Raw genomic sequence first — 25254 nt, forward strand, 5'->3', positions numbered from 1 at the left:
GAGAGGAAAAAACATTGAGATTGTGATTGAGAGAGATTCTCAGCATTCTTTGTGTCTCAAATGTTATTCTGAAATATTTTTGCGCATATTTCGGTCTTTGATTTATAGCTTTCAATTACTTTTATGTTCTGTTTCAGTTGAGTTTTTTGTTTGTGGTCGACGTCGCTGCTCATAATTTCTCAAGTTTTGTTTTGCTATTTCCTTTCCGTTTTTTTTTTTTGGTTTCGCTCTCTTTTGATTGAAATTGATTTTATTAGGTTTTTTTTTTCTATTATAAGTTCAAATGCGTTCCAAGTGGAAATTTGTGGCGCATTTTATGGTTTTATTTACACCCAAATGCGCGACTCTGCGCTTTTTATTATGGGTCAAATTGTGTGTGTGTGTTGTTTGCGGGGGAGAAGCTCAAAAAAAAGGTGTGCAGCGAAATAAAATGCTAAGCTTCGCTCCACTTGAATGGCAATTTATGACGTTAGTTGAACAAACAACAAATAAATAAGATAAAAGTGTGTAATCACACATAAAAATCGAATAGCCTTCGACTCTCATACTCATAAAATCTTTGCATTATTTATGGAACTCAAGTTGCAGTCATTATGATTTTGTTTATTAATATTCACCTGGCCTAATGGTTGTTGTTTGCTTAAGCTTTGCCCTCTGACCTAATTAGAACACACAAAGTTTTACCAAACTGCATCGAAAGTGGTTCAATTATGAATATTTAATTAGAATTGATGTCGTTCATATTGATGTTATGACAACGGCTTCAATGTGCTGTCCATTCGTTGTCTCTATCTCTCCCTCTCTCTCTCTGATTATTTATTTACTTCATTGTTTATTTACTTTCGAACGTCAAGTGGAACAGATGAGCTTTAAGTTAATGAAGAAACTTTTATAAGCTATGAGCTATGTCACAAATTTATTGCTGTTAAAATAAGTTTTAATAAATAAAGTTAGTTCCGGGTTCAAAATAATTGATTGATTGATATGTCAACAATTTGAAATACAATAAAAATAAATATGATTTATTAAAATGACTACAATGTTAATACCTTGTCTCCATTTGAAGTGATGGAATACATTTGATTGATTGATTGATTGACTGAATATTTCTGTGCTTGCGAATCGTAAAAATTGAATATGGTTTTAAGTATTTCTTTTTATAAACTGCTAAAATATCAATGATGATATTCTTTTTCTGTTCATATGCCATTTGATGGGATGGAATAAATTTGATTGATTGATTGACTAAATATTTCTGTGCTTGCAAATTGTAAAAGTTGAATAAGTATCTATTTTTATTAACTGCCAAAATATCAATCAATAAGTCAACTAGTTATTGAATAACTCATCAGTTTCTTTGTCAATCACTTGGTCAATCCATCAATCACTTTATGTAGTAGAAAATCCATTCAAAAGATACGCTACTTTCCCAGTGCATTTAATGACTAAATTAACTCGACGCCTATTGAAGATTTTCACTGCATAATTTTCACTTTTCTTTGATGCCGCAACGAAAACGAAAGTGAAATAAATGAGGCAGGTCTCCCCCAGATGAAGAGAGCAATAGAGAGAAGGGGGAAGCGAACATTTTGAAGGTAGAGTTACGAGTGCACAAGTAGTTTTTTGTGTTTTGTATTTTTTGGGTTTAGGCCTAGAAACACACAAAAAGCTGAAAAGCTAGAGCCTAGCTGAAAACTGAAACTGAACCGAACTGAGTCTCGGCCACGCTGATGAGTTTAGCCCACTTTCACTTTCGTTTCGTTTGGGTTTCGTTCCATTTTTCTAGTTTTCGGCTAGCCGGTTTTTCCAAGCCACAACACACACACAGAGAGAGCGAGAGAGAAAGAGAGATAGAGAGAGAGAGAGACTAACTGACTGACTGACTGACAATGAAATAAAGTTGTTTCATATTTCATGGCGAGTTTGAAACTGAAACTAAAACTATTTCAGGCAACGCCTAAAAAATAAAAGTAAAAACAAACTTGCATAGGAAAAAATGCCAGAAAATTACTCATCAAACTGTAGACAGAGCTGCGGCATTGTAGCTTGATCAATGGCAAAGAAAAAAATGAACAAAAAAAAAAACAAGCAGAGAAAAAAAGAAACATTCATTGTCTGCCCACGTAATATGAATACACTCACAAATACTCACTCTCATACTCACATGCGAGTGAGATGTTTAGCTCTTTTTTTTACCAAGTAACTAAATATAAATCTATTAGTTTTCACATTTTGCTCGCTCACTTTCACTTTTGTCAATCGCAATTAGTGACGACAACAACAATAAAGCATTGTACAAAGTTTCTCATTTTAATTGCACTCGTCTTCGCAATGAGCCTACACAACAAAATAGCAAAAGTCATTTAATTGCCAGCAAATCAACAACAATAACAACAACTGACATAGCAACAATGATAAAAGAAAACAATAGTTTATAGATGAATTACTTAACTTTTCAACTGTTAGTAACTTTATGGATGTACTTTTAAAGCAAGCAGTGTGTACCTTTAAGAAAGCAGTGCTTTTCTACTTGAAGATTGTGAACTGTACTTCTGCTGTCCTGCTGTCTGTCTGTCTGTCCACTGATTTAAACAGCTATAACTGCTAAACTATAAAAGCTATCACCTCCAATGTTGGCTTAGATACATACTAAGAATACTTTAAAAATTTAATTACTGTGTTTTGGGGTAATTATTAAGTTCGAAAGCGTTTGAGTGCGACTTAAGATTACAGCAGACTGTCATGGGAAACTAAATACCCAAGAAACTGGCATTGAAAACACAAATTTTTACCTTGAATCAAGCAGTATTCTTCTACTTGAAGATTGTGAACTGTACTTCTGACGTCCTGCTGTCCGTCTGTCCATTCAATCAAATAGCTATAACTCATAAACTATAAGAATTATCACTACGTAATTTTGCTGAAATATGCCTAAGCTTAATACAATAACGCAAAATTCTTTAAAATTTAGATTAAAATGCTTTAAGACTGTGTTTTGGAGAAATTATTAAATTCGAAAGAACTTGAGTGCGACTTAGGATTACGGCAGACTCTCATGGTTTACAAACAGCAAACTAAATACCCAAGAAACTGGCATTGAAAACACAAATTTTCCATTTGGCAACAACTACGCAGCAAATTTCATATAATTTCTGAAAGCAACAACACCGACAACAACAACAATAAGCAAACGCCCACATAGCTGTCTAAAAACACGCCTCAACAACAAAACGAAATCATTTTTCCAAACTCGGAAAAAACAGTCGAAGAAGATGATGGAAGAAGAAGAAGAAGAAGCGAGCGATTCATAAGCCGCTTACATAAGAAGAATGAATCAATGAATGTGGCTGTGAATATTTGCTTGTTATTTGATTTTTTATTGTTTCTATTTTTTTTCCACATTTTTGTTTCTACTTATTTATTTTTTTTTTGTCGAGTAGAATTTAAGCTAAGTACGCCTTAATTGGCTTGGGGCGTGGTTCAGCAACAAGCAATCAATCAGATTTCTTTATTAGAATTTTTTTTGCTCGTTTTTAATGTATTTGCAAATGAATCTGCAGCTGCAGTTGTAACTGTATCTAGCTAGCCCAATTTCCAATGTAGCCAGAACTTTGATGAAAATTCCAATGTGGCGTCGCGTCGACGCCCACATTGAAGCGAATAACTGCGTTTTTTTTTATGACTTTTCTTTGTTACGCGGAAAATGAGGGAAAACCTCATACCACAACGCATACATACATACATATCTACATTTTCATACATCTTCCTCTTTCTCTATTCAGTTGAGGCGAATCTAATGCACAAGTAAAGAAAAAGAAATGAAGGGAAAACAAGTTATTGCATTTATTTATCCTTATCAGCAAGGCGAGAGGGAGTGGCAGTGGGAGGGGAAAAGTGCTATCGCCATAATTTGTATGCAGACAACGCGATTGCAGAGCTGCATTTGCTGTTCTGTTATTACACACTTCATTTATTCAGTCTGCTGCTGCAAATTACTTTGAATATGCTCTTATTATGCGCTCTCGCTCATCATTGAAGCTGCACAAAATTGAAGCGTAGTTTGCTTATAAATTATTTAAAATAGTTTTACAGCTGCATTCCAACACAAAGTTTTGCAGTCTGTTAAAGTAACAAAGTCTAACAGCTCTCTTCGCTGTTAATTAACAGCGCTGTTACATGTAAGTGCATAGGTAAACAGCGACACACACACACACACTCAACGCACACTGCAAGCTGTTCACGCAGTTTACTTTTTTTGCCGGCGCAGTCTATTAGAGAGAGCGCCTAAAACATGACGTCACGCGACTAAAGCACTCACTCTCTCTTGTTATCTCTCTTTGTATTTGCGCTCTTTTGTTTTTAGACTGATCGCTGCTCAATACGTGGACATTGCTGCTGTTGTTGCTGCTGCGTTAATGAGCCGATCATTTGACATTTTGAGCAGACTAATTGTTTGCATACGTCACCAATGAAACGCAGTATTGTAGTGTACTACATACAATTGACATTAGTGCTCAGTGAGTGGTGAAAAAAATGTGAAATCTACAGCAACTAAATGAGTCATGTGGCGCACTTAGTTTTTAGTTATATTATTCAGCAATATGACAAACAATATTACATAATTTATGAGAGAAAACCAAATGTGTTGAATAATTGATTTGTAGAAAATGAAACATAATTAAAAAATAGCAATCAAGCTTACATAATTTACACGCACACTCTGCCATATTGGTATTCTACAATTACTGTTCCAATTGAGTCATTCAATAAGCAGTGCAATTTGCCAAGTTGTTGTTATTGTTGTGTGTAAGCAAGCAGTTTTTTTCTGCCGTCTGCTGTCTGCTTGACACCCACACGTGCACAACTTGTGACGCGTGTGCGTGCAGCTGTGTGTGTGTGTGTTTGTGACTTATCTTAATCGCGCCTACAACTTTTGCCAACACATGTTCCAACATGTCAATCACCTTATATCTAATAAGAACAAAAAGTAAGACAACAAATCGAAGAAAAGCAACAGCAATAAATACTTGTTGTTTATCACAAACAAAATTTGATATACGATTATGATCCGTCTAAGTTATTATACAGATTATTATATTTTCGTAGGGAGCCCTGCTCATTGAGTTTTGTTGTCCATGTCAAAACATATATTAATTACATGCTGCTTACCTAAGCAGTTTTTCGCGCTCTCCCTCTCTCTCTCTATTTCTCACTCTCTCTGTCGCACTTTCGGCGTGTAATGTGAACCTGTCCAGCTGTTTTAGACGCAGACATTAAGCAGACGACCGCTAATTACCTCGCCAAAGCATCATCATCAGACAGTCTGGCAACCTGGCCAAATCTCAACAGACTTGCCACATTATATAAGGAGAGACACCGTTTAAAGCAGCTCAAGAACTTGACGAAAGTTAAGCTCTTCAAATGAATTTGAAATAAGCACTTAAAAAAAAAACTGAAAATCTTCTTAAGTCAACTACAATACAATTGCCCTTCAATTGTGACTAAGAAAAAGACTCCGACTAGCTTAATTTCATCATCCGACTGCTTTCGGTTTCATCTGTTGGTTTTTTATTTTACGTTTTTTACGTTTTTACCTTCAGGTACTCAAGCGTTGCCGCTGTTTGTTGCCTACCTCAATAGCAAAGCAAGACTTTGACTTCACCTTCAAAGCACATTTTTGCAAATCAAGTTTAACGCCAAAAGCCTCAAAGAAAAAGATAAATACATAAAACACAAACAAGCAAAGAGAGAGAGAAAAGACAAAACTCAGATGCTCTAGCAACAAACTTTAAATAAAAATAATAAGACAAGCAATTGGTTAATTGAATTAAACATTCAAAGAGAATGCTAACAAATTGATAAGTTGATTTCAAGGATTACTTAGACAAATTCTAAAATTTAGAACAAAAATATTGAGGAAAGTCATTTGTTAAATTGAATTAAAAGTTAAAAGAGAATACAAACAAATTGTCGAGTACAAGGAGTTATTAAACAAAATTTGGTTAATTGAATAAAGAACTAAATAAGAATACAAAGAGTTGATTTCTTATTCTAAGAATTAGAAACTAAATTAATAAGAATACAAAGAGTTTATTTCTTATAAATGTATTCTAAAAATGTAATAATAATAACAGATGAATAATTGAATTAGAAATTAATAAAATGATTAAAAGAAATCCTAAAATGGGATTTATGAAGCATACATTTTTAAGTTTTATAGTTATAAATGTATGCTTTATATTTCTAAATCATGCAGAGAACCTTTAACATTTATGGTTAAAAATAAATAATTGCAGATTTGCTATCATATGATACAAACATAAGATTGAAACTTTAAGCAAAGGGTTTTTGTGCAGATATAAAATATAAAGTAGAATTTTCTTGCTTCTTTAAAATGTTTTTAATATAGTCAAACTACTAAGTTAAATAATTTTATAATCTCTACTATTAACTTTAATAATTTTATACTCTCTCATTCAGTCATATTCAATAAACTTTTAAAGTGCCGCAAGTTTCAGCAAACACATTATTAAAATTGAATGTCTAGTTTGAATGTCAATACAATCAAATAAATTGAGCCACGCCTTATTTTGAAAGCGTTGCAAGCTCCATAATTAAATGAAAATACCTTCTGCAAGAGTATGAGCACTGAAAATAAACTGCCAAAAATGGAGAGAGAAGGAGAGAGAAAAAAACGTTGTAATTTTTGTTAATGATTTTTGTTGTTTCTCTTTTTTTTCTAGTTTTGAGTTTTGGGCTATAATTCGTTCGTTTCGCTTCTTGACGCTGCTGCATAGTTTCAGTTTTTGGTTTTAGCCACGTTTGATGTCTATAAATGTTGGTTAAGGTTGGCTTAACTTTGAAATCAAGTTTGAGTCAAACTACATAGGCCAAACATAAACGGATAGTTGCTTTTTAGCCTGGTCTACTAGCAGCATTAGTTGGTAGTTGTTTTTTTGGTTTGCTGTAATGTAATGCATTTGTCTTTTCAAGTTGTTGTTGCCGCTTTTGCAGTATCATTGCTGGCTTGGGGTATTAGACACGGTCTGATTACCTGATAAATTCATAGATAGACTCGTATGTGACGGCATTAAAATAATTGTGATTTACGACTCGCCTTTTTTCTACTACTATATACAACTGCAATTTCGATGCTCGATTTAAGCTGCAAAATGCTAAAAGCCAACAGCATTAATGCAATTTAAATGCGCTTTAGATAAGGCTAATATATTTAAAAATTGCTGTAATTAGCAATTCAATGAAATGCACAATTCCTTTAATTGAAATGCGTTTTCAATTTCAATGAATTTCCATAGCAAACAGCTTTAACAGCTGTTAACTGGCTTTATTAAATGTTAATTGAATGTTTTTACAACAGGAATTTTTAATTGGGGATTAATTGTAAAATATACTTTAATTTGCTTTGAACTGAAATTGCATTAAATTAAATGTGTAGTTCAATTCTCGTAGCATTCAGCTTTAACAGCTGCTAACTTAGTTTGAATGTTAATTAACATTTCCACAACCCAAATTTTAGGTTCATATGACAATATTGTTTTATTCTTTTTATTGTTTTAAAATTTCAAAAGATTTAAATTAAATTAAAATTAACTCTTGTACCATTAAATTTTAACAGCTGTTAACTTAGATTAGCATTGAATGTTAATTAACATTTTCACAACATAAATTTGAGGTTTCTTCAAAAATCTTGTGTTATTCTCTTGGCTTTAAAATTATTGTAATTAGCAATAGATTTAAGTTTAATCTACTTCCATATCAATAAATTCTCATAGCACTCAATCTGTTAACTAGCATTAACATGGCATGTTAATTAACATTTGTGCAACATGAATTTTTTAGGTTCATTCGACAGCCTTGGTTTGCTTTTTCATTTTTTTTATTTTTGTTATTTTAAATGCCATTTAGCTCATTTATGGCAGAGGAAACTGAGAAGAAAATATACACTCACATTTTTACTGTATGCCAAAGGCAAATATGCCGTTTCTTTTTGTGTGAATGTGTGTGTGTGTGTGTGTGTGTGTGCGTTTTTCCAGCCTCCCCAATCAGCCAAGCGAGCGACAATAATAAAAGCATATAAATGAAAATGAAAATAATAAAAATCATACGAGATATATGTAATAACAATAATAAGTTTCGCCTTCGGGTAGGTCATGCGAGAGTCTGCTCTTTCCCTTACTCTTCTCCCTTGCTCTCCTACTCTTGTTCTTGCTCTTTGTCTGCCTCTTTTGTTGAAGTTCCATGCGTAATAAAAAGCTCAGCAGTGTCTGAGGCTCTTCAACTGTTTACACACAATTTGCTGACTGCTATGGCCTTACTTCAATTGCTGACTGCTATGACAGCTCCCTTACTCCTATTGCTGACTGCTATAATAACTGCCTTACTTCAATTGGTGACTGCTATGACCGCTGCCTTACTCCTATTGCTGACTGCTATGACAGTTTTCTTACTTCAATTGCTGACTGCTATGCCATTTAGCTTACTCCATTTGCTGACTGCTACGACATCTTCTTTATGCTAATTTCACAAGTAGTTAAAAACAATTGCAACAATCTCACATATATTATTTTTTATCTTTCACCATTAATAGTCAAGCATTAACTTTTATTAATTTGCATTCAACTTTCACCTGTATTTTAATTGCTCAATATTTCTCTCATTTTCGCATTCGAATTGTGCACAAAATGTGACAATTATCGACGGCTCATTTATTAAATGCAAACATATTTACAACAACAATTTGGTTTTATTGCTGCATAAATTATTCGTTAAATACAATGTGTAGAATTTTCACCGCAAGTTGTGAAACGGATTTCTACAATGTTTTAAAGTGTCAAATAAACTGAGAATATATTTTAACTGTTTTTTGTTTGAGTTGTTTTATTTGACAGTTTAGAGTACAGATATTTTATGTTGAAATTCTTCATAGTAAAATATATATCTTATTGTTAGTTTGTTTTGATTTAGGATTTTTGTTTTTGGCTTCAAAATAATTTATGAAGTATGTCGATCCATAGTAACTTATTTATTTTAATCCAACGCAACATGCAGCAATTAAAAAAAAAAAAACTTATCCAATTATTTTGGAATTGTAAAATAAGTTTAAAGTATTTCTATAATCTTTTTCTTCTGTCTCCACATTTGAAATTCCATAAAAACTTTAAAGTATTTCTATAATCAAATTTCATATACTTTTTCTTCTGCCTTCACATTTAAAAATGATTTAAATTTAAATCGTTTCCCTAAAAGTTTTAATCCATACAGATTACTTTAACTACAAAATGTTAATCGCAGACTATTTGGATTTTAAAACTTAAATTTCTCTGCTGTTAAATCGCGTGTTTCATTTTCCAATTTCTTAATTATTCAAGCGCAGACTTTACGACTTGGACTTGGCTTCCAAATAAATGCAGACCCTCGATAAGTTCCGTTACACTTTCAACAATAAATAAATTATAATTAACGCGACCTTACTAAACAATAGCGCAGACCATAAATCGATTCGTAAAACAAAAGGCAAAATCATCAAACTCAACCGATTGGAACTCAAATGATTCACATTTGCTGTCGAGTTTAGTTTGTTAATTAAAAATTAAATTGAAATAAAACAATTGCGAATTTAATACAATTGTTAATTGTTGGTAAAAACCATGGCTACATTTTTGTTATTGTTTTGTTATATTAATTGCAGTAATTTTTGCACTTAAAAATTTAATATCTAAAGCGACGTTTGGCTGGGCTAATTAAAATTGCATTAAAGTAGACGGATAATTTATTGGCCTTTAACTTGTCTTGCGGCTGTCATAATTTGTACCCTGTAAAATTAAACGAGGAAGGGTTGATTAGTGATTTGGTAAAGGGATAAATATTTGTGGAAATGAAGAAAAATGGAAATAAGATTATGGATTATAAAGTATTTGTATTTAGTAGAATGACAATTAGAGGAAGAATTATAAATAAAGTTAGGTATTTTGTCTTAAATGTTGATTGTGCATTTTTTATTTTTGATCTATTATGGTTTTAAATTTAAATTAAGTCAATTTTGTATCTTACCTTTAATTTTTCCCTTTTTGTTTTCGGGCTTTATTTGCTTTGGCTGACAATCTGGAATATTTTTTGTGTTCTACGGTATATTTTGTACTGATGCAGTAATATATCGTTATATCAAATAGAGAGCTCAGTATATTTTAGTATTTTAGTATATTCATTTAGTATATTTTATGTTTTATGGTATTTCTCAGTCGAGTCCACTCAGTATATTTTAGTATGTGTATTTGGTATATTTTAATTTTATTTTAGGGTATTTCTCAGTCGACTCCACTGAGTATATTTAAGCCTTTTAATCCATTTAGTATATTTTATTTTATTTTATGGTATTTCTCAGTCGAGCCCACTCAGTATATTTTAGTATTTTTAGTATATTCATTAAGTATATTTTTATTCTATTTTTGGGTATTTCTCAGTCGAGTCCACTCAGTATATTTTAATATTTTTAGTATATTCATTTGGTATATATATTTTTTATTTTAGGGTATTTCTCAGTCGAGCCCACTCATCTGTAGATTTCTTTCTTGTTTTTATTATTTTGCTTGCCACTTTTAGAATTACTTACAATCTAAAAATCTTCTGTGATAAATTTACAATTTATTTGACTTATTTTAATCACAGCACCGACTAGCAACTACCCTTTACAACATATGGCTTTCCTCCATTTTAACTGCCAAAACTTCTTCCATTTTTCCCACCCATTTTCTTTATACTTTTTGCTGGCCATCCAATTAGCCAACTGGATAAGTTTATTTGTTTTACCACTGCGAATTTCGTTTGAATTTTTCCTGTTGCACTGTTTGCGTTTGCAGCTGTTTTCTGTCTTTCATTTTTAGCGTGAAAATGTTGCTGCTTCTTCTTCTTCTTTTTCAGCTGTTTCCACTTCCGCTTCGTCGTCTTTCATTTCGTCTTCTTTTCCTTGTGTGGGCGTGGCCTTTGTTGCTTGTTTTTATTGCAATTAAACATGCAATTGGGGGCCAGCCATAAACTATGCGCTGCATTCCCCTCCGTTCGGATAATGTGTAATTAGTACACACACACACACACCCACACACACACATATATTGTAAGGGTGTGTGTGTGTGTGTGTGTGGAATACGTTATAAACAAATGTGAGTCAGCCAATATAACGCTTCTTTGTCCTTAACATTTGCCATTGTCCTGCTTAATCCCAATGCAAATTCATTTATTACTTTCTTTCATTTGCAGTCCGCATATGAAAGTATTTTCTTTAATATGGAATTTACATACATATATGCATCCCCAATGAGTGCATAAAATATGAATATCTCAAGTTTTTATTACTGCGATGCATTTTCTTTAACTTTAACTCATTGATGCTCTATTGCTATTATTGTGCTAATACTGTGTATCTTCTAAAATTCAGAGAATATTTGATACCAAATCAGTGCATAAAAGAGGAATATCTAAAGTTTTTCATGAGATCTATAAATGTATATTTTTTACTGCTCTGATGAAGTACTTTTCTCAAACTAAATGCATTTTAAATAAAAGCTAAATTTGGGTTCGTTCAGATAAAAATTGTAGAAGTTATTAAAGAAATACTTTTGTATAGGCAAAAATGCCTAGTGACTAGAAGTCTTAGTTGCTTTGGCTGACATTCTGGTATATTGTGCCGCCTATGGTATATTTTGAATGTGTGTGTACTATCTTGATACACTAAATATACAATTCAGTATATTTTTAGTATTTTTGTAGTATGCTTGTTATATTTTGAGAATAATACCGCAATATTTACCTTTATCTCACAGTCGAGCACACTCGACTGTAGCTTTCTAGCTTGTTATTTTTTGGAATTTAAAAAAAAATCATCCGACATTGAAATCTCTTCTACCGACAGAGAATCTAGGCCGAGACTCTAGGTTATCATGACTTAACCTCTGTCGTTCAGATCTATTGAGCGGAGTCCACATCCGCTTCAGATTTTCAATGACTTTGTCGAAATAACAAAATTCAGTTCCAAATTCATTTTGTTTGCGGGCAGTCGAAACATTTAAAATGTGCAGAATAACATTTAACGGAGTTTTCTTACTGATGGTCCTTCAAATATTCTTGGTGGCCACAACAACTGGAGATGAAGTGAGATCAAAGACATAATACTAAGATGAATAAAGAGTGATTAAAGTGTATACCTTTCCTTCCTATCAGACGTGTGAATCAGACCGAAAAATGGAAGAACAGTGCCGGCTTCATAACTACAAGACTGTTAAACCTTTACTCGATTACTTCAGGCAGGTTAGAAATGAGATAGAACAAAGTGAAACTAAGGAAAAGCAGATAAGTGAATTAAATTCTGATCTTATGGAAAAATATCATGAAATTGTAAGAATTCATGAAACATTCAAGAAGGAGGCAGATCTATTAAATGAGTATAAAAACAAAGTAATCAAAGGGGAAAACGATTTGCAATTGTGTCAAAATAAAGTTGATAAATCTGAATCTGAAATTAATTCTTTAAAAGAACAACTAACAGATAAATCCACCAACTTAGAAAATTGTCAAGTTCAATTAAAATCTCTTAATTCTAGATTAATTGAAAAAGATGAAAATATAAAGAGATTGAGTGAGAATATTAAAAATAACACAGAACATCAGAAAACACTTGAGTTGGAATTAGAGAAGAGTAATTCTATATTAGTAAAGCATGAAAAAGATATTCAGTTATGTCGTTCAGAAATGAACAAATTAAATACGACATCAGAGAACATTAGAGAAGAACAGAAAAAGATTCAATTGAAACTAAAAGAAAGTGAAACTAAGCTAATAGATAAAGTAAAAGAAAATCAGTTATGTCAATCTGAACTTGATATATTAAGTCCCACAACATGCATCCCTTTCGGAAATAATCCAGGAGTTCATCAACTCAATGTCTCTGGCATAGGTTTATTCAATGTTTTGTGCGATAGTCAGTTAGCTGGACCTGGATGGATTGTAATACAACAACGAGTTGGGGGAAATGAGAGTTTCGATAGGGATTGGGCAACGTATCGCAAAGGTTTCGGTTCTTTTGAAAGTGATTTCTTTCTTGGCTTAGAGAAATTACATCGTATCACGAGCTTGCAGCGTTTCGAACTTTATATACATTTGGTTGATGAGGATGGAAATACCTACAACGCTCGTTATGATGACTTTAAAATATCTGATGAAGATAATGGATATGCACTAAGTTTGGGTAAATTCAATGGAACTTTTATTGGGGATGGCATGAGAGACACTGAAAACATGAAATTCTCAACATTCGATCACGACAACGACAAAGCTTTTTATGGTAATTGCGCAGTCTGGGGTGAAAGTGGCTGGTGGTACAATAATTGTTCTTATTGGTAAATATTGCAAATTTTTATTTACGAAGGAATACACAGAATTATAGATTTTTCTTGTTTCTTACGCAGTTTTTTAAATGCACCATATGAAGGTCTATGTTGGTGGAGCAATAAGTACATTTACCTTAAAGAAGTTAATATGCTAATTCGCCCCAAAGAAGCGATGAAGAAGTGATAAACTGAAAAGCTGAGATTCCCATATTTGAATCAATTATGTAATCATTTTATAAATAATTGGTGCATTAAGAAATTGCGTTCTGAAAAATAAAACGATCGATTTAATGCAGCGATGTATTTTTTGAATGAAAATATTTCAGTTTTTATTACATTTAATTTATGTTTTGATGTAGCAAATTTCAAGTCTCTAGACGCTTTCAATAGAAGTGCAAATACTTAAAAGTCAGTAAACTTATGATTATCCTGTATATATCATTTTAGTCGAACCTTGAATATTAATATAATTTCAGAAATGATCTACACATATTCGTTTCTCATCTAAACATAAATTCTGCAGTTTTGTTACTAATAGTACATGCAAAATTTTGATTTTTCATCATCAGTTGATGGAAACGTAATAATAATTACACAAAGCAGTGTATTATAGTGGGTGCTATAAGTGTATTTATATTCTTCTTATTAGACAGATGAATTCGACCAACAAATGGAAGAACAGTGCCGGATTTATAACTATACAAGTAAGAAAGTTACAGTCCAGTCGCAAAATATTCCGGTATTATTCTCAAAATATACCAAACATACTATATATATACTTAAAATATACCGAACGGTATTTTCGGTATATCAAGATAAATATAAATACAAACATAACAAATGCTGTTGAAAAATAATTATAGCTCTATCTTTTAAAGTCTCTGAGGTCTATGTGTTCATACGGACAGACAGACAGACGGACAGATGGTCATGGATAGATCATCTAGGGTTATGTTATATACATTTCCTGCCGGCACAAAGCTATAAACCATTGTTTCTAAATGTGTAGATAAATAATTCTTTAAAATTTAGATTTCTATTCAAAAATCACGGTTATACAGATTTAAATTTACCAGCAATGATTTAAAAGTTTTTCTATGTTGAAAAAGATTCTTAATCTTAAAATTATGATTGAGATCAAAATCTTGATTTAAGAATTGTTTAATCCAAAACTCTTGTTTCAATAATTTTCCTTTAAGATTGAATTTCCTTAAAATCTTTAAGAATTAATTTCTAGATAAGCAAATATTTTAGGGAATAGTTAAAGAAAGTAGCAAAACATTGTATTATAAATACAAATTTGATGAATATATAAAGTGTAACATTCATTGTTTTGATGAGTTTCATTGGAATAATCGGTTATATCAACTATCCAAGCGCATCTTGACTGGCAAACACACACACTTTACACACATCATTTTGTTGGCTGACAGCATTTTTGATGAAATGGCTTTTTATATGATTTATGATTCAATTGGAATGATTACGACATACGCTGAAATGAGCAAATGTTGCTCCTTTTTGCTGCTTTGGCTTTGGCTGCTGTTTCAGCTGATGACGACAACAGCTGCAATTTAGAAATTAAATTTGCCATGCAACATTTAGAGCCAGCAACAAATGAATTGAAAGGCGGGGGCACAACACACAAATACATACACACACACACTCATCCAACGAACTGTGATTCAGTGCAGAGAACTCGGCGACTTCTTGGGAAAAGAACTCTCGGGAGTCGAATCGAGTTGAGTTGAGTTTTAGGATCCACTCCGTGACGCGACACATGTTGTCACTTTGCTTCTGCTTCTTCCCCCTCTGTGTTCCCCTCTCTCTCTTTTTTCTTTGCTAATATCCGGCTACTTTTGCCCTCGCTAATAATTCATTATCTGGCGCAATGCATCTATAAGGTGTTGCCAACCAGACTGAGAGACAGCCCGACTGCAAAAGTATCTGCCAGATACATCTCTATCCTTTTCCCTTCCATCTCTTTTTCTATTTGCAGCCGATGAATGCAGGCAACATTCGCTTCGCAATATTTGCTTTATTTATTTTCGGCTTTTGTTCGTTTTGCTCTTCTTCTTTTGGTTAATTAAGTGCAATAAACTTGTTGCAGACGATGAAACTTTTTTTAATTGATTTTCTAATGTATTGTGTGGATTTATAAATTCTTCATAAATTTTAGACAAATTCTGGATAGAAATTTTTGATTTGAAATTTGTATAAATTCTTTTTAATTTGTAAACAAATCAATATAAATATTTTTGGTTTAAGAAACTCACTCATATATTTTTATTTAAATATTGATCAAAATAAAGGATTGTAAGCAAAAACCTTAAACAGAATTCATTTTAAAGATTCTAGACTATTCACTCTTTTTTTTAGAATTTATTAAGAATTTACTGATCAGTTCTTTAATAAATGCAACCGTATTCAAAAATTATCCATTCATTTTAAAATAAAATCAGTTAAAAAAATTTGACGCTATAAAGAAGGTAGATTTTTAATTTGAAATAAATTCAACCACTTAAGGAATTTTTCAATTTTCTTATTTCAGAATAAGAAACAATTTTTCACTTTCTTTTTCTCCATTTAAAAGTTAATGTATTCATTTTAAAATAAGTTAATCAGTTTAATGAAAAACATATGCATTTAGTTTTAAATTAATTTGGTTCATTCAAGAATATCTACATTTATTTTTAAAAAGAAGTTATGAATTGTCTTTTTTTTAGTCTAACAAAAAATGTGTGCGATTTATTTTTATTATTTTATTAAAGCATAAATTACAAATGAATTAAACCACACGTAAATTTATTTGCCAAGAAATGTATTATTCTTTCAATAAATTCTAACCAATATAAAGCGAATTCATTTATTTTAAAGTAATTGCAACCTAATAAAGTGATTATTAACTAAAGAAATCTTAACTGTTGTCTTTGTTATCTATAAATAGATTTAAAAAGCTAAAAAGATTCTCAATGATAGACACACAACATCAAGTTAGTTAGTTATTCTATTCCAAATTTTCGATTTTAATTCCACAACAACTAAAAAAAAAGCTTTTTGTTGGGTAATTTTAATGAAATTTTGTAACTGAATAAAACCAGTTATATTTGCTCCATTCAAGAATATCTGAATTTATTTTGAAACAAATTCAGCTGCATACAGAATTTGTGAATTATCTTTTTTGCGATTATTTTAACATACACTTAAGAGTTTATACCGCAATTTAAAAAAATGTCAGTCTAAGAAAGAGTTTATGCATTGATCTATCTATAAATTCTGTCTAATAAAGAAGTAATGCATTTATTTCCAAATAAACCTCATCTAATAAGAAAATAATTTATTAAAGAAATTTCAACTGTTAGCGATTACATTATGTGTTACTAAATTCGAAATAAAGATCAATTATTTTTTTTACAGTACACTACTATTTTGAACACAACAAAATTGTTGAATTTGTTTAATTCTACAGTAGTAATACCTCTTGGCTGGCTTGCTGCTATTCCAAACTTTATATTTTAATTTGGCAACAATAAAAAAGGTTTTTTTTGGGTAATTATAATCAAATGTTGTAACCAAATGAAACCAGTTAAATTTGGCACCGTTCAGCACCTTATTCTATCTTATCTACACCTAGAACTTAGAACCTATCACGAAATCGTAATCAACAAGTAATTTTAGGGTTAGTGTTCAGTTCAATGCTGTCAGAGCCAATATCATTTTTCAAGGATATTACCAATTTGTCACAGACAGCAAATATAGGAGACAAGTCTCCAAGGAGAGTAGGAGATAGAGAGGGAGAGAGAGGAAGAAAGCGAGGGGCGGGTCACGAGTTTGCTGGAAATAAAGCAAATTAAATGGAAAGCGGCGTGTAAATCTGTCGCATTAGCAAAACATCATGTTTCACTGCAAATGGCACGCACTGTAAAATATGTTAACTAGAAGGAGGCTGCCTCGATTCTTGCTATTCTCCCTCTCTCTCTCTCCTTCTATTGCTATTGACACGGCAGCGGGAAAACTGTAGAAGAGGAGAGAGAGGGGAAATTGGGAGGGACACGATCTCCTGGCAACAGTGAAGGACAAACAAGTGCGATGCGGAGGTGGGAAAGAGAACGATGCAGGAGTGTGAAGCCAAGCAAGGACATCATCAAATTGACACAGCGACAGTCACAGTGGGGCAAAAACTATTGAAATTTGCTTAATAAATGCAAATGAATTATTAATGCTATAGAATTATTCAGACACAAATATAAATAATAATAAGTAATATTTGTAATATAATGATTAATATTGATAATCATAATATTGATTATTATATTACGTATATAACTATAATATGTAGTATGATTATTTGATTATTAGTTTTTGAATCATATCAAATGAAAAACACAAAAATAAATTTTCAACTTATTTTTAATAAATTAAAATCATATTTAATAATCTTTAGAAATTTATTTATTTGAATAACATTTTATTTTATTTCTTTGAATATATGAGCTTACCTGATACTTGAATAAACAAGTAAGAAAGCTACAGTCGAATGTACTCGACTGTGAGATACCCGCTACCCATTTTAAATGAAAGCAATATATTTTGCGGTATTATTCTCAAAATATACCAAATATACTGCAAAAATACTAAAAATATACCAAATGGTATATGTGGTATATCGATAAAGTACCGCATTCAAAATATACCATAGACGACTCAATATACCAGATTGTCAGCCAAAGTAACTAAGACCCCCAGTAAGTAGGCGTTTTTGCCCATACAAAAGTATTTCTTTAATAACTTCGACAATTTTTATCTGATCGCAACCAAATTTTCAGGAATTATAACTACTATAGTTATTATTATATATGCTAAAATTCGCAACTCCAGCTTTAAAACTACGCTTGTTATTCGATTTTTTTGATTTGCGGGGGCGGAAGTGGGCGTGGCAAAATTTTGAAACAAACTTGATCTGCGTGCAAACATAACAAATGCTGTCGAAAAAAAATTATAGCTCTATCTCTTATAGTCTCTGAGATCTAGGTGTTCATACGGACAGACGGACAGACACACAGACGGACAGACGGACAGACGGACAGACAGACAGACGGACATGGCTAGATCGTCTCGGCTGTTGACGCTGATCAAGAATATATATACTTTATAGGGTCGGAGATGCCTCCTTCTACCTGTTACATACATTTCCTGCCGGCACAAAGTTATAATACCCTTCTACCCTATGGGTAGCGGGTATAAAAATCTAAATATTAGGTTGGCCAAAAAGTCTTGCGGTATTTTTATTGAATTTTCAATTGTTCATAAAATTGGTTAGAATAATGCGATTTAAGTCAAATATGCGCCGTTTTGTTCGATGACGAGTTCCCAACGAGATGCCAACTTCATAATGCCCCTCTTATAGAAGCTCGCTTTTCTATTGGCAAAAAACTCGGAGAGCCAATTTTCACAGGACTCTCTTGTGGCCAATTTCCGACTACCAAGATCGTTCGCCATGGACAGAAATAGGTGGTAATCACTTGGTGCGAGATCCGGACTATACGGTGGATGCAATAGAACCTCCCATCCGAACTCCCGGAGCTTCTGGCGCGTCACCAAAGATGTGTGTGGCCTGGCGTTGTCCTGATGGAAGACAATTCGGCCTCTGTTGACCAAAGATGGCCTCTTCTGCTTGAGTGCTGCATTCAAGCGGTCCAGTTGTTGGCAGTACAGGTCCGAATTGAGCGTTTGGCCATAGGAGAGCAGCTCATAGTGGATGATTCCCTGCCAATCCCACCAAACACACAGAAGAACCTTCCTGGCCGTCAATCCAAGCTTGGCCACCGTCTGGGCAGCTTCACCGCTTTTCGACCACGACCGTTTGCGCTTCACGTTATCGTAAGTGATCCACTTTTCATCGCCAGTCACCATCCGCTTCAAAAACGGGTCGATTTTGTTGCGATTCAGAAGCGATTCGCATGCATCCATACGGCCAAAAATGTTTTTTTGCGTCAAGTCGTGTGGCACCCATACATCTAGCTTTTTTTTTAATCCAAGCTTCTTCAAATGGTTTAAAACGGTTTGATGACTCATGCCAAGCTCTTGGCCGATGCTACGGGTGCTACTATGCCGATCTCTTTCGATCAATTCGGCGATTTTATCGCAATTTTCGACGACAGGCCTTCCGGACCGTGGCGCATCTTCGACCACCTCCGCACCAGAACGAAAACGTTGAAACCATCGTTGTGCGGTGGAAATGGAAACTGTATCGGGTCCATAAACTGCACAAATTTTATTGGCAGCATGAGTTGCATTTTTGCCTTTATCGTAGTAGTACTGTAAAATATGCCGTATTTTCTCTTTATTTTGCTCCATGTTTGTGACGCTATAACTCACGAACGACTCAAGACAAACAACAATAAATCAAACACGTGTTAGCGCGGGAAAAGAGCTTTCCAAAAAGGTATCGCATGAACCGATTCGATAAATAGAACTAGAACTACGCGCTTGCAAAGACACCTATCGGAAATACCGCAAGACTTTTTGGCCAACCTAATATATTGGTTTGAAATTTGCAAGCATAAGAGAAAATACGACTTTCAAATATTAGAGAAAAATTTAAAATGATTTATCTCTGCATTTTTGCTTACATTTTTCAAATGTAGGAAATGAGTTGGTTTTATTCTTCTTCTTCTTCTTTAATTTATAAAAATAAACTTATAAAAATACTTAAATTCCGAAGAATAAACTAAAACTCATTTACTATGTTTTAAGTATTTTTATATTGTTGTTTGTTTTATTCTATAAGTATTTAAATGTAAACACTTAACACTTAAATTTCAATTAATAAAACCAAACTCATTTAATTGAAGTTTAAAAATAATATTACACTTCAAATCAAATACAAAAAAACTTAATAATCAACACTCACTTCATTTTGAATATACCAGAATTTGATTTACAATAATAAAATACTATAAATATAACCGAATGTGATTTAGTTAATAAAATACTAAAAATATGAATAGGAAATCAAAATAGAATTCTTAAAATACAAGTAAACAGAAATATACGATTAATATAGTATTGTGATTAATTTCGCTTGTTATTCATAATATTACGCATACGCCCCAGTGTGCAGAGTGTGTATGTGTCGACACTTGTAGATTGTAGGCGTGTGTGTGTGTGGGAGGGAGTGTGTATTGGTTTGGTATACAACATGTTGAGCCTGAACCTTAATTTATGCCACTTTCCATCGCCGTCGCCTTTGCCTCCTACTTGCCACGTCGCACGTCTCCAGTCGCCTGTCGCCAGTTGTCGACGTCGTTGTTGTTGTCGTCTGTGTGTGGCAAAGGATTTTCGGGTTTCACCTTTTTGCCTTGTTGTCCTTGTTGTTGTTGTTGTTGTCGTTTCAATTGTCGCAGCTTCTGTTGATGTTGTTGTTGTTTTTGTTGTTGTGGCCATTTGCCATTTTTACTTATTGTCACTGTTATTTTTTTTTGTATTTAGTTTTCCACTTTTTCCCATCCACGCAATGTTGTTCGCTATTAGCTTTTTATGCAACGTCGCGCTTCATGATAATTTTTTATGGCTTATTGTGTTTGATTACACGTGTTGAGACCAAAACATCAACAGCAACAACAACAACAACACGAAGCGAAGCAAACTGAGGCAAACAATTGGTCTCGCTATTTTCTTGGTTTCTTTTTCATCACTTCTTCACAGAGTTTTCTTTTTTTTAATTGTATATCAAGAGCAAAGGCTTCCTTTTCAAAATACCATATTAAAACTCGCTATATATAGCATATTTATATTATACTATAGTGCGTATACGCAATTTCATCTTGAAATGTTAGTTATCAAGTTTTCTAATAAACGTTTCACAATTTATAGAAAATAATAATATTTAATTGCTGAAATTTCATTATTAAGCCTGCTGAATATTTTTTAGGAATACAAAAAATATTATTTACGAAAACTAATTTTAATTTCTTATCTTTTCTTTTATTTCCAGGTATGTACCTCTATATATTGGTTTTTTGATTATCATAAGTAGTAAGTAAAATCATAAAGAATACGAGGGTTGCTATTTATATTTCTGGCCTAATAATGAAAATGCGAATATTTATAAAAAAAAAATGGATTTATTGTTTGTCACAGTATTCTCCAGCAAGATTTAAATACTTTTGAATGCCCTCAAATCAATTGTCGAAGCACTTTTTCCACTCTGATTGAGGCACCTCCAAAACATGGTTTTTGAACACTTTAACAGCATCTTCTGACATCGAAAATCAATGACCACGCCTTTTTTCGATGATGTGCGGGTATAAAAAGAAGTCAAGTCAGGGCTGTACGGCGGATGACCCATGAATTCCACGTTTTGACCGCAAAAAAAGGCGCGGGTTTGAGCTGGTGTGTGGGAGTTCGCGTTGTCATGGTGCGGAATGATCCATATTTTCTTGTTCGTTTTTCGAATTTCTACAAGGAGTTCAGGCTTACAAATTATGGTGTACCACTCAGAATTGACCGTCCTACATTGCTCAAGCGAAACAGTCGCCACATGACCAGTTTTACCGAAGAAACAGGCGACCATTTGCTGAATAGTGCTTCCTCCACGAACAAGGTTCGTTGGATTTGGCTCGTCTTCAAAGACCCACACGGTCGATTACTGTTTTGTTTTGGGCTCATAACCATAGATCCATGATTCGTCACCTGTGACCATCTTATAAATGTCTTTTGAAGCACAGGGAATGTATTTTTTCAAAATTTCTTTGAACCAATCCACACAAGCCTTTTTTTGAGCAATCGTTAAATTGTGCGGGATCCAATGAGAACAATCCTTTTTTACGACCAGGTGTTTATGCAATATCGAATGTATTCTGGTGGAAGAAATGTCAAAGGATGCCTCTATCTCACGATATGTCACATGTCGATCTAGCATTATCAGTTCACGCACGGCATCAATGTTTTCTGGCCCAACGTCCGTTTTTGGACGACCTTCACAACCTTCGTCTTCTAGCGAGCATCGGCCACGATAGAATCCATTAAACCAGTATTTCACAGGGCTATAGGATGGCACTTCATCGCCTTATAAAGATTTAAGTTCATCGGTGCACTCGTGTCGTAATAATCCAAGTCGAAAGTTGTGAAAAATTTTTGCTCAAAAGTGTTCACGAGTTAATTCGATTTTTCTGCCGAGGTAAGTTTTTGATTAATCGTTTATCGATATCAAACGTGCTCGTACATGAACAAGTTGTATGGAGCTTTTATTGATAAAAGTCCAAACTTTTTTTGGGAAATAGCCAATTGGTCCTAATATGGCTAGAAGTGACCTAGGCCAGAAACTTAAATAGCAACCCTCGTATATGATAAATATGATAAAATATAAATATTTATATTTGCCAAGTGGTTGCTAATTTATATCATAAAAGAGAAAACTTGATATATTCTACTTCAGCTGATTGAAAAATTAAAGGAAAAGAAATCTGAGGAAATCTTTATGGGAAATCTTTATTAATTTGCATTAATTATGTTAAATTAAGAAACGCAATCGTTAGGTTTTTTTAACAGTGTTGTTTATTAACTCGGTTATTCCACATCTCTTATTAAAATCGTTACATATCAATAACAGTTGCACTCAAAACTGAGCTGTTAATTAACAGAACTCAACATTGATGTTAATTTATAGAACTTAACATTGTACCTCTTATTTAAATAACAGATGCAGCTAAAACAATGCTGTTAACTAACAGAAGTGAACGTTAATGTTAATCAACAGAACTTAACATTGCAGTTCTTATTAAAAGGCTAACATTTAAATAACAGATGCTGCCAAAACAGTGCTGTTTATTGAAAGAACTTAACATTACAACAATGTTAAGCAGTCGAAATGAAGTCAGTTTGATTTTGAATACGCAAAGTAATCAAAATTCAATGTACAACAAACTTGTACGTGCAAATAAAATAGTTGTTTAACAAGTTATAATGAAATATTTTGCACGCATTCCGAAGTTCTTTTAACTGCTTCGTTTTGGTTTGTTATCAAGTCATAAATCCATTATGGTGGCATTTCCGTTTTTCATTAAATTATTGTCAACTAGAAGTCAGCTCGAGTTTTTCTTTTCTTTCATTCGTGGCCATAACGGCAATTATTAAAAAACTTGCAAAGCCAATGGCAACAACAACAACAACAGCAAAAGCAGCAGAAAATGTCGAACGACATTATTTGTATTTGCTGTGGATTTATAGCAACTAGGGTGGCGAGGAGGGAAGGGGAGAGCAGTGAGTAACGTTTTTAAACTATACGTAGTTTAGTACTGCAAACACACACACACACACAGACACGCACACTAGCAATGCTGTCCCACTCTCTTGAGCACCTCACATACTCCAATGGCACTTCAGCTTACGTTATAAGAACAGAACAGAACATAACGAAGCGAAGCGAGTCTGTTTCACAATTTGCCACAACGTTCCGCGAGCAAAGCGAACAGCAGAACCAGAATGAGAATGAGAACGAAAACGTTTCTCGTTGGCGCTTTTGGAGCTGTGCCTGCCTACGAAAACTGCGACGCAATTGTGGCGCTGAACTGTACAGTGGAGGACATTGACATTTTGCGTTTGCGTTTCGTTAGCATTTTTCGTTCATTCGTTTCAGTCCCAGCTACGTAGCCACAGTCGCTGTTGCTGTTGCTGACGCTGTCGCTGTCGCAGTTGCCGTCACCACAGAGGCAAAGAGAGCCACAGAACGTTTTTATGCACACAACGTGTTGAAAAGAAACAACTTTTAGCCACTGCTTCTTCCTACACACACACGCATACATTCTGACAGTTGTGTTTATGTGTGTATTTACACTACTGTAGTTGTTGTTGTTGTCGTTGTGACTTCTTACGTTTCGCTAGTGAAGCTCATTAAAATTGTGATAATGCGCGAGGAACGTGCTCCATCTACCTCCCTCTTCTCATTCCTCTCCTCTCCCATTCTATCCACACACTTCACATGTTCTGTTCTCACTCTGACAACAAATGTTGACAGTTTTATTTGGAACATTTGGTGTTGGAAACTAATCCCGACCATAAAACTGGGATTTGTTCCTAACCTTTGGAGCATGTGACTACCACAGCAACAACAACAACAACAATAGCTAACATCTAAGTCATCATCATAATTCCAACTAAACATTATGTTTAATGCCCATAAAAGTAATTGCTTTTGCTTGTGATTCAGCTGAAAGCAAAAATACAAAAAACAAAAACTAAAAATTTTCACACTTGTTTTTTTTTTATTAATCATTTTTAATTGAGCTGCTGTCAATGCAAATTTTATTAGAAAAAATGATTGCAGCGTAAATCTGTGGAGATCAATAAAATGTCTATGAAAGATTTATGAACTGATTTGTTGAGTACTTTTTAATTATATGGATACATTTTAATAGCATTTTGATGTTACAGTTTTACTATACACAAAATAGATAAATAAATTTTGCTACAGTTTTATGAATGACTTTGAGTATTGCTATATTTTTTGCACCCTAATATTGAAATATTTAAAATAGTTTACAGTTATAATAGTAAATTCCAAATCTTGTAACTGATTTCATAACTTTAAAATAATATAAAATGCTGAACTAAATATTTTTTTTCAAAAATGAAAAAAAAAAACACTGTTTTATAATATTACATTTTTAAATGTGAAGTTTTGTTTGAGGTAAAAATGTATTATTTATTACTTCACTATTATTTGAGTTTCTTAATTAATTTGAATAGTTTTTACATACAAAATAATTGCAAATTATAAAACTCAATTCATCAAATTGCATTTCATTCAAAAATTCGAGGTCGTCCACAAATATTTGTGAGACACTGTGATTCA

At 33.1% G+C, this 25254-nt stretch overlaps 3 protein-coding genes across 7 annotated transcripts in view; 2 read left to right on the forward strand and 1 right to left on the reverse strand.

The window, feature by feature from the left end:
* Nucleotides 1–25254, reverse strand: part of LOC117565721 (ficolin-2-like) — a 91579-nt gene that overhangs the window by 32983 nt on the left and 33342 nt on the right. The gene's annotated exons all lie outside the window — the stretch shown is intronic.
* Nucleotides 1–25254, forward strand: part of LOC117565658 (neurogenic protein mastermind) — a 112821-nt gene that overhangs the window by 28855 nt on the left and 58712 nt on the right. The gene's annotated exons all lie outside the window — the stretch shown is intronic.
* LOC117565688 (fibrinogen-like protein 1) overlaps nucleotides 12034–25254 on the forward strand; it is a 39539-nt gene continuing 26318 nt past the window's right edge. Inside the window, exons 1-2 of the mRNA XM_052002625.1 lie at nucleotides 12034–12165; nucleotides 12235–13081. Coding sequence (XP_051858585.1) covers nucleotides 12085–12165; nucleotides 12235–13081 — 928 coding nt within the window. The 5' untranslated portion in view covers nucleotides 12034–12084. The remainder of the gene's footprint in view (nucleotides 12166–12234; nucleotides 13082–25254) is intronic.

Source organism: Drosophila albomicans, chromosome 2L (assembly GCF_009650485.2).
Source record: "Drosophila albomicans strain 15112-1751.03 chromosome 2L, ASM965048v2, whole genome shotgun sequence".
Lineage (NCBI taxonomy): Eukaryota > Metazoa > Arthropoda > Insecta > Diptera > Drosophilidae > Drosophila > Drosophila albomicans.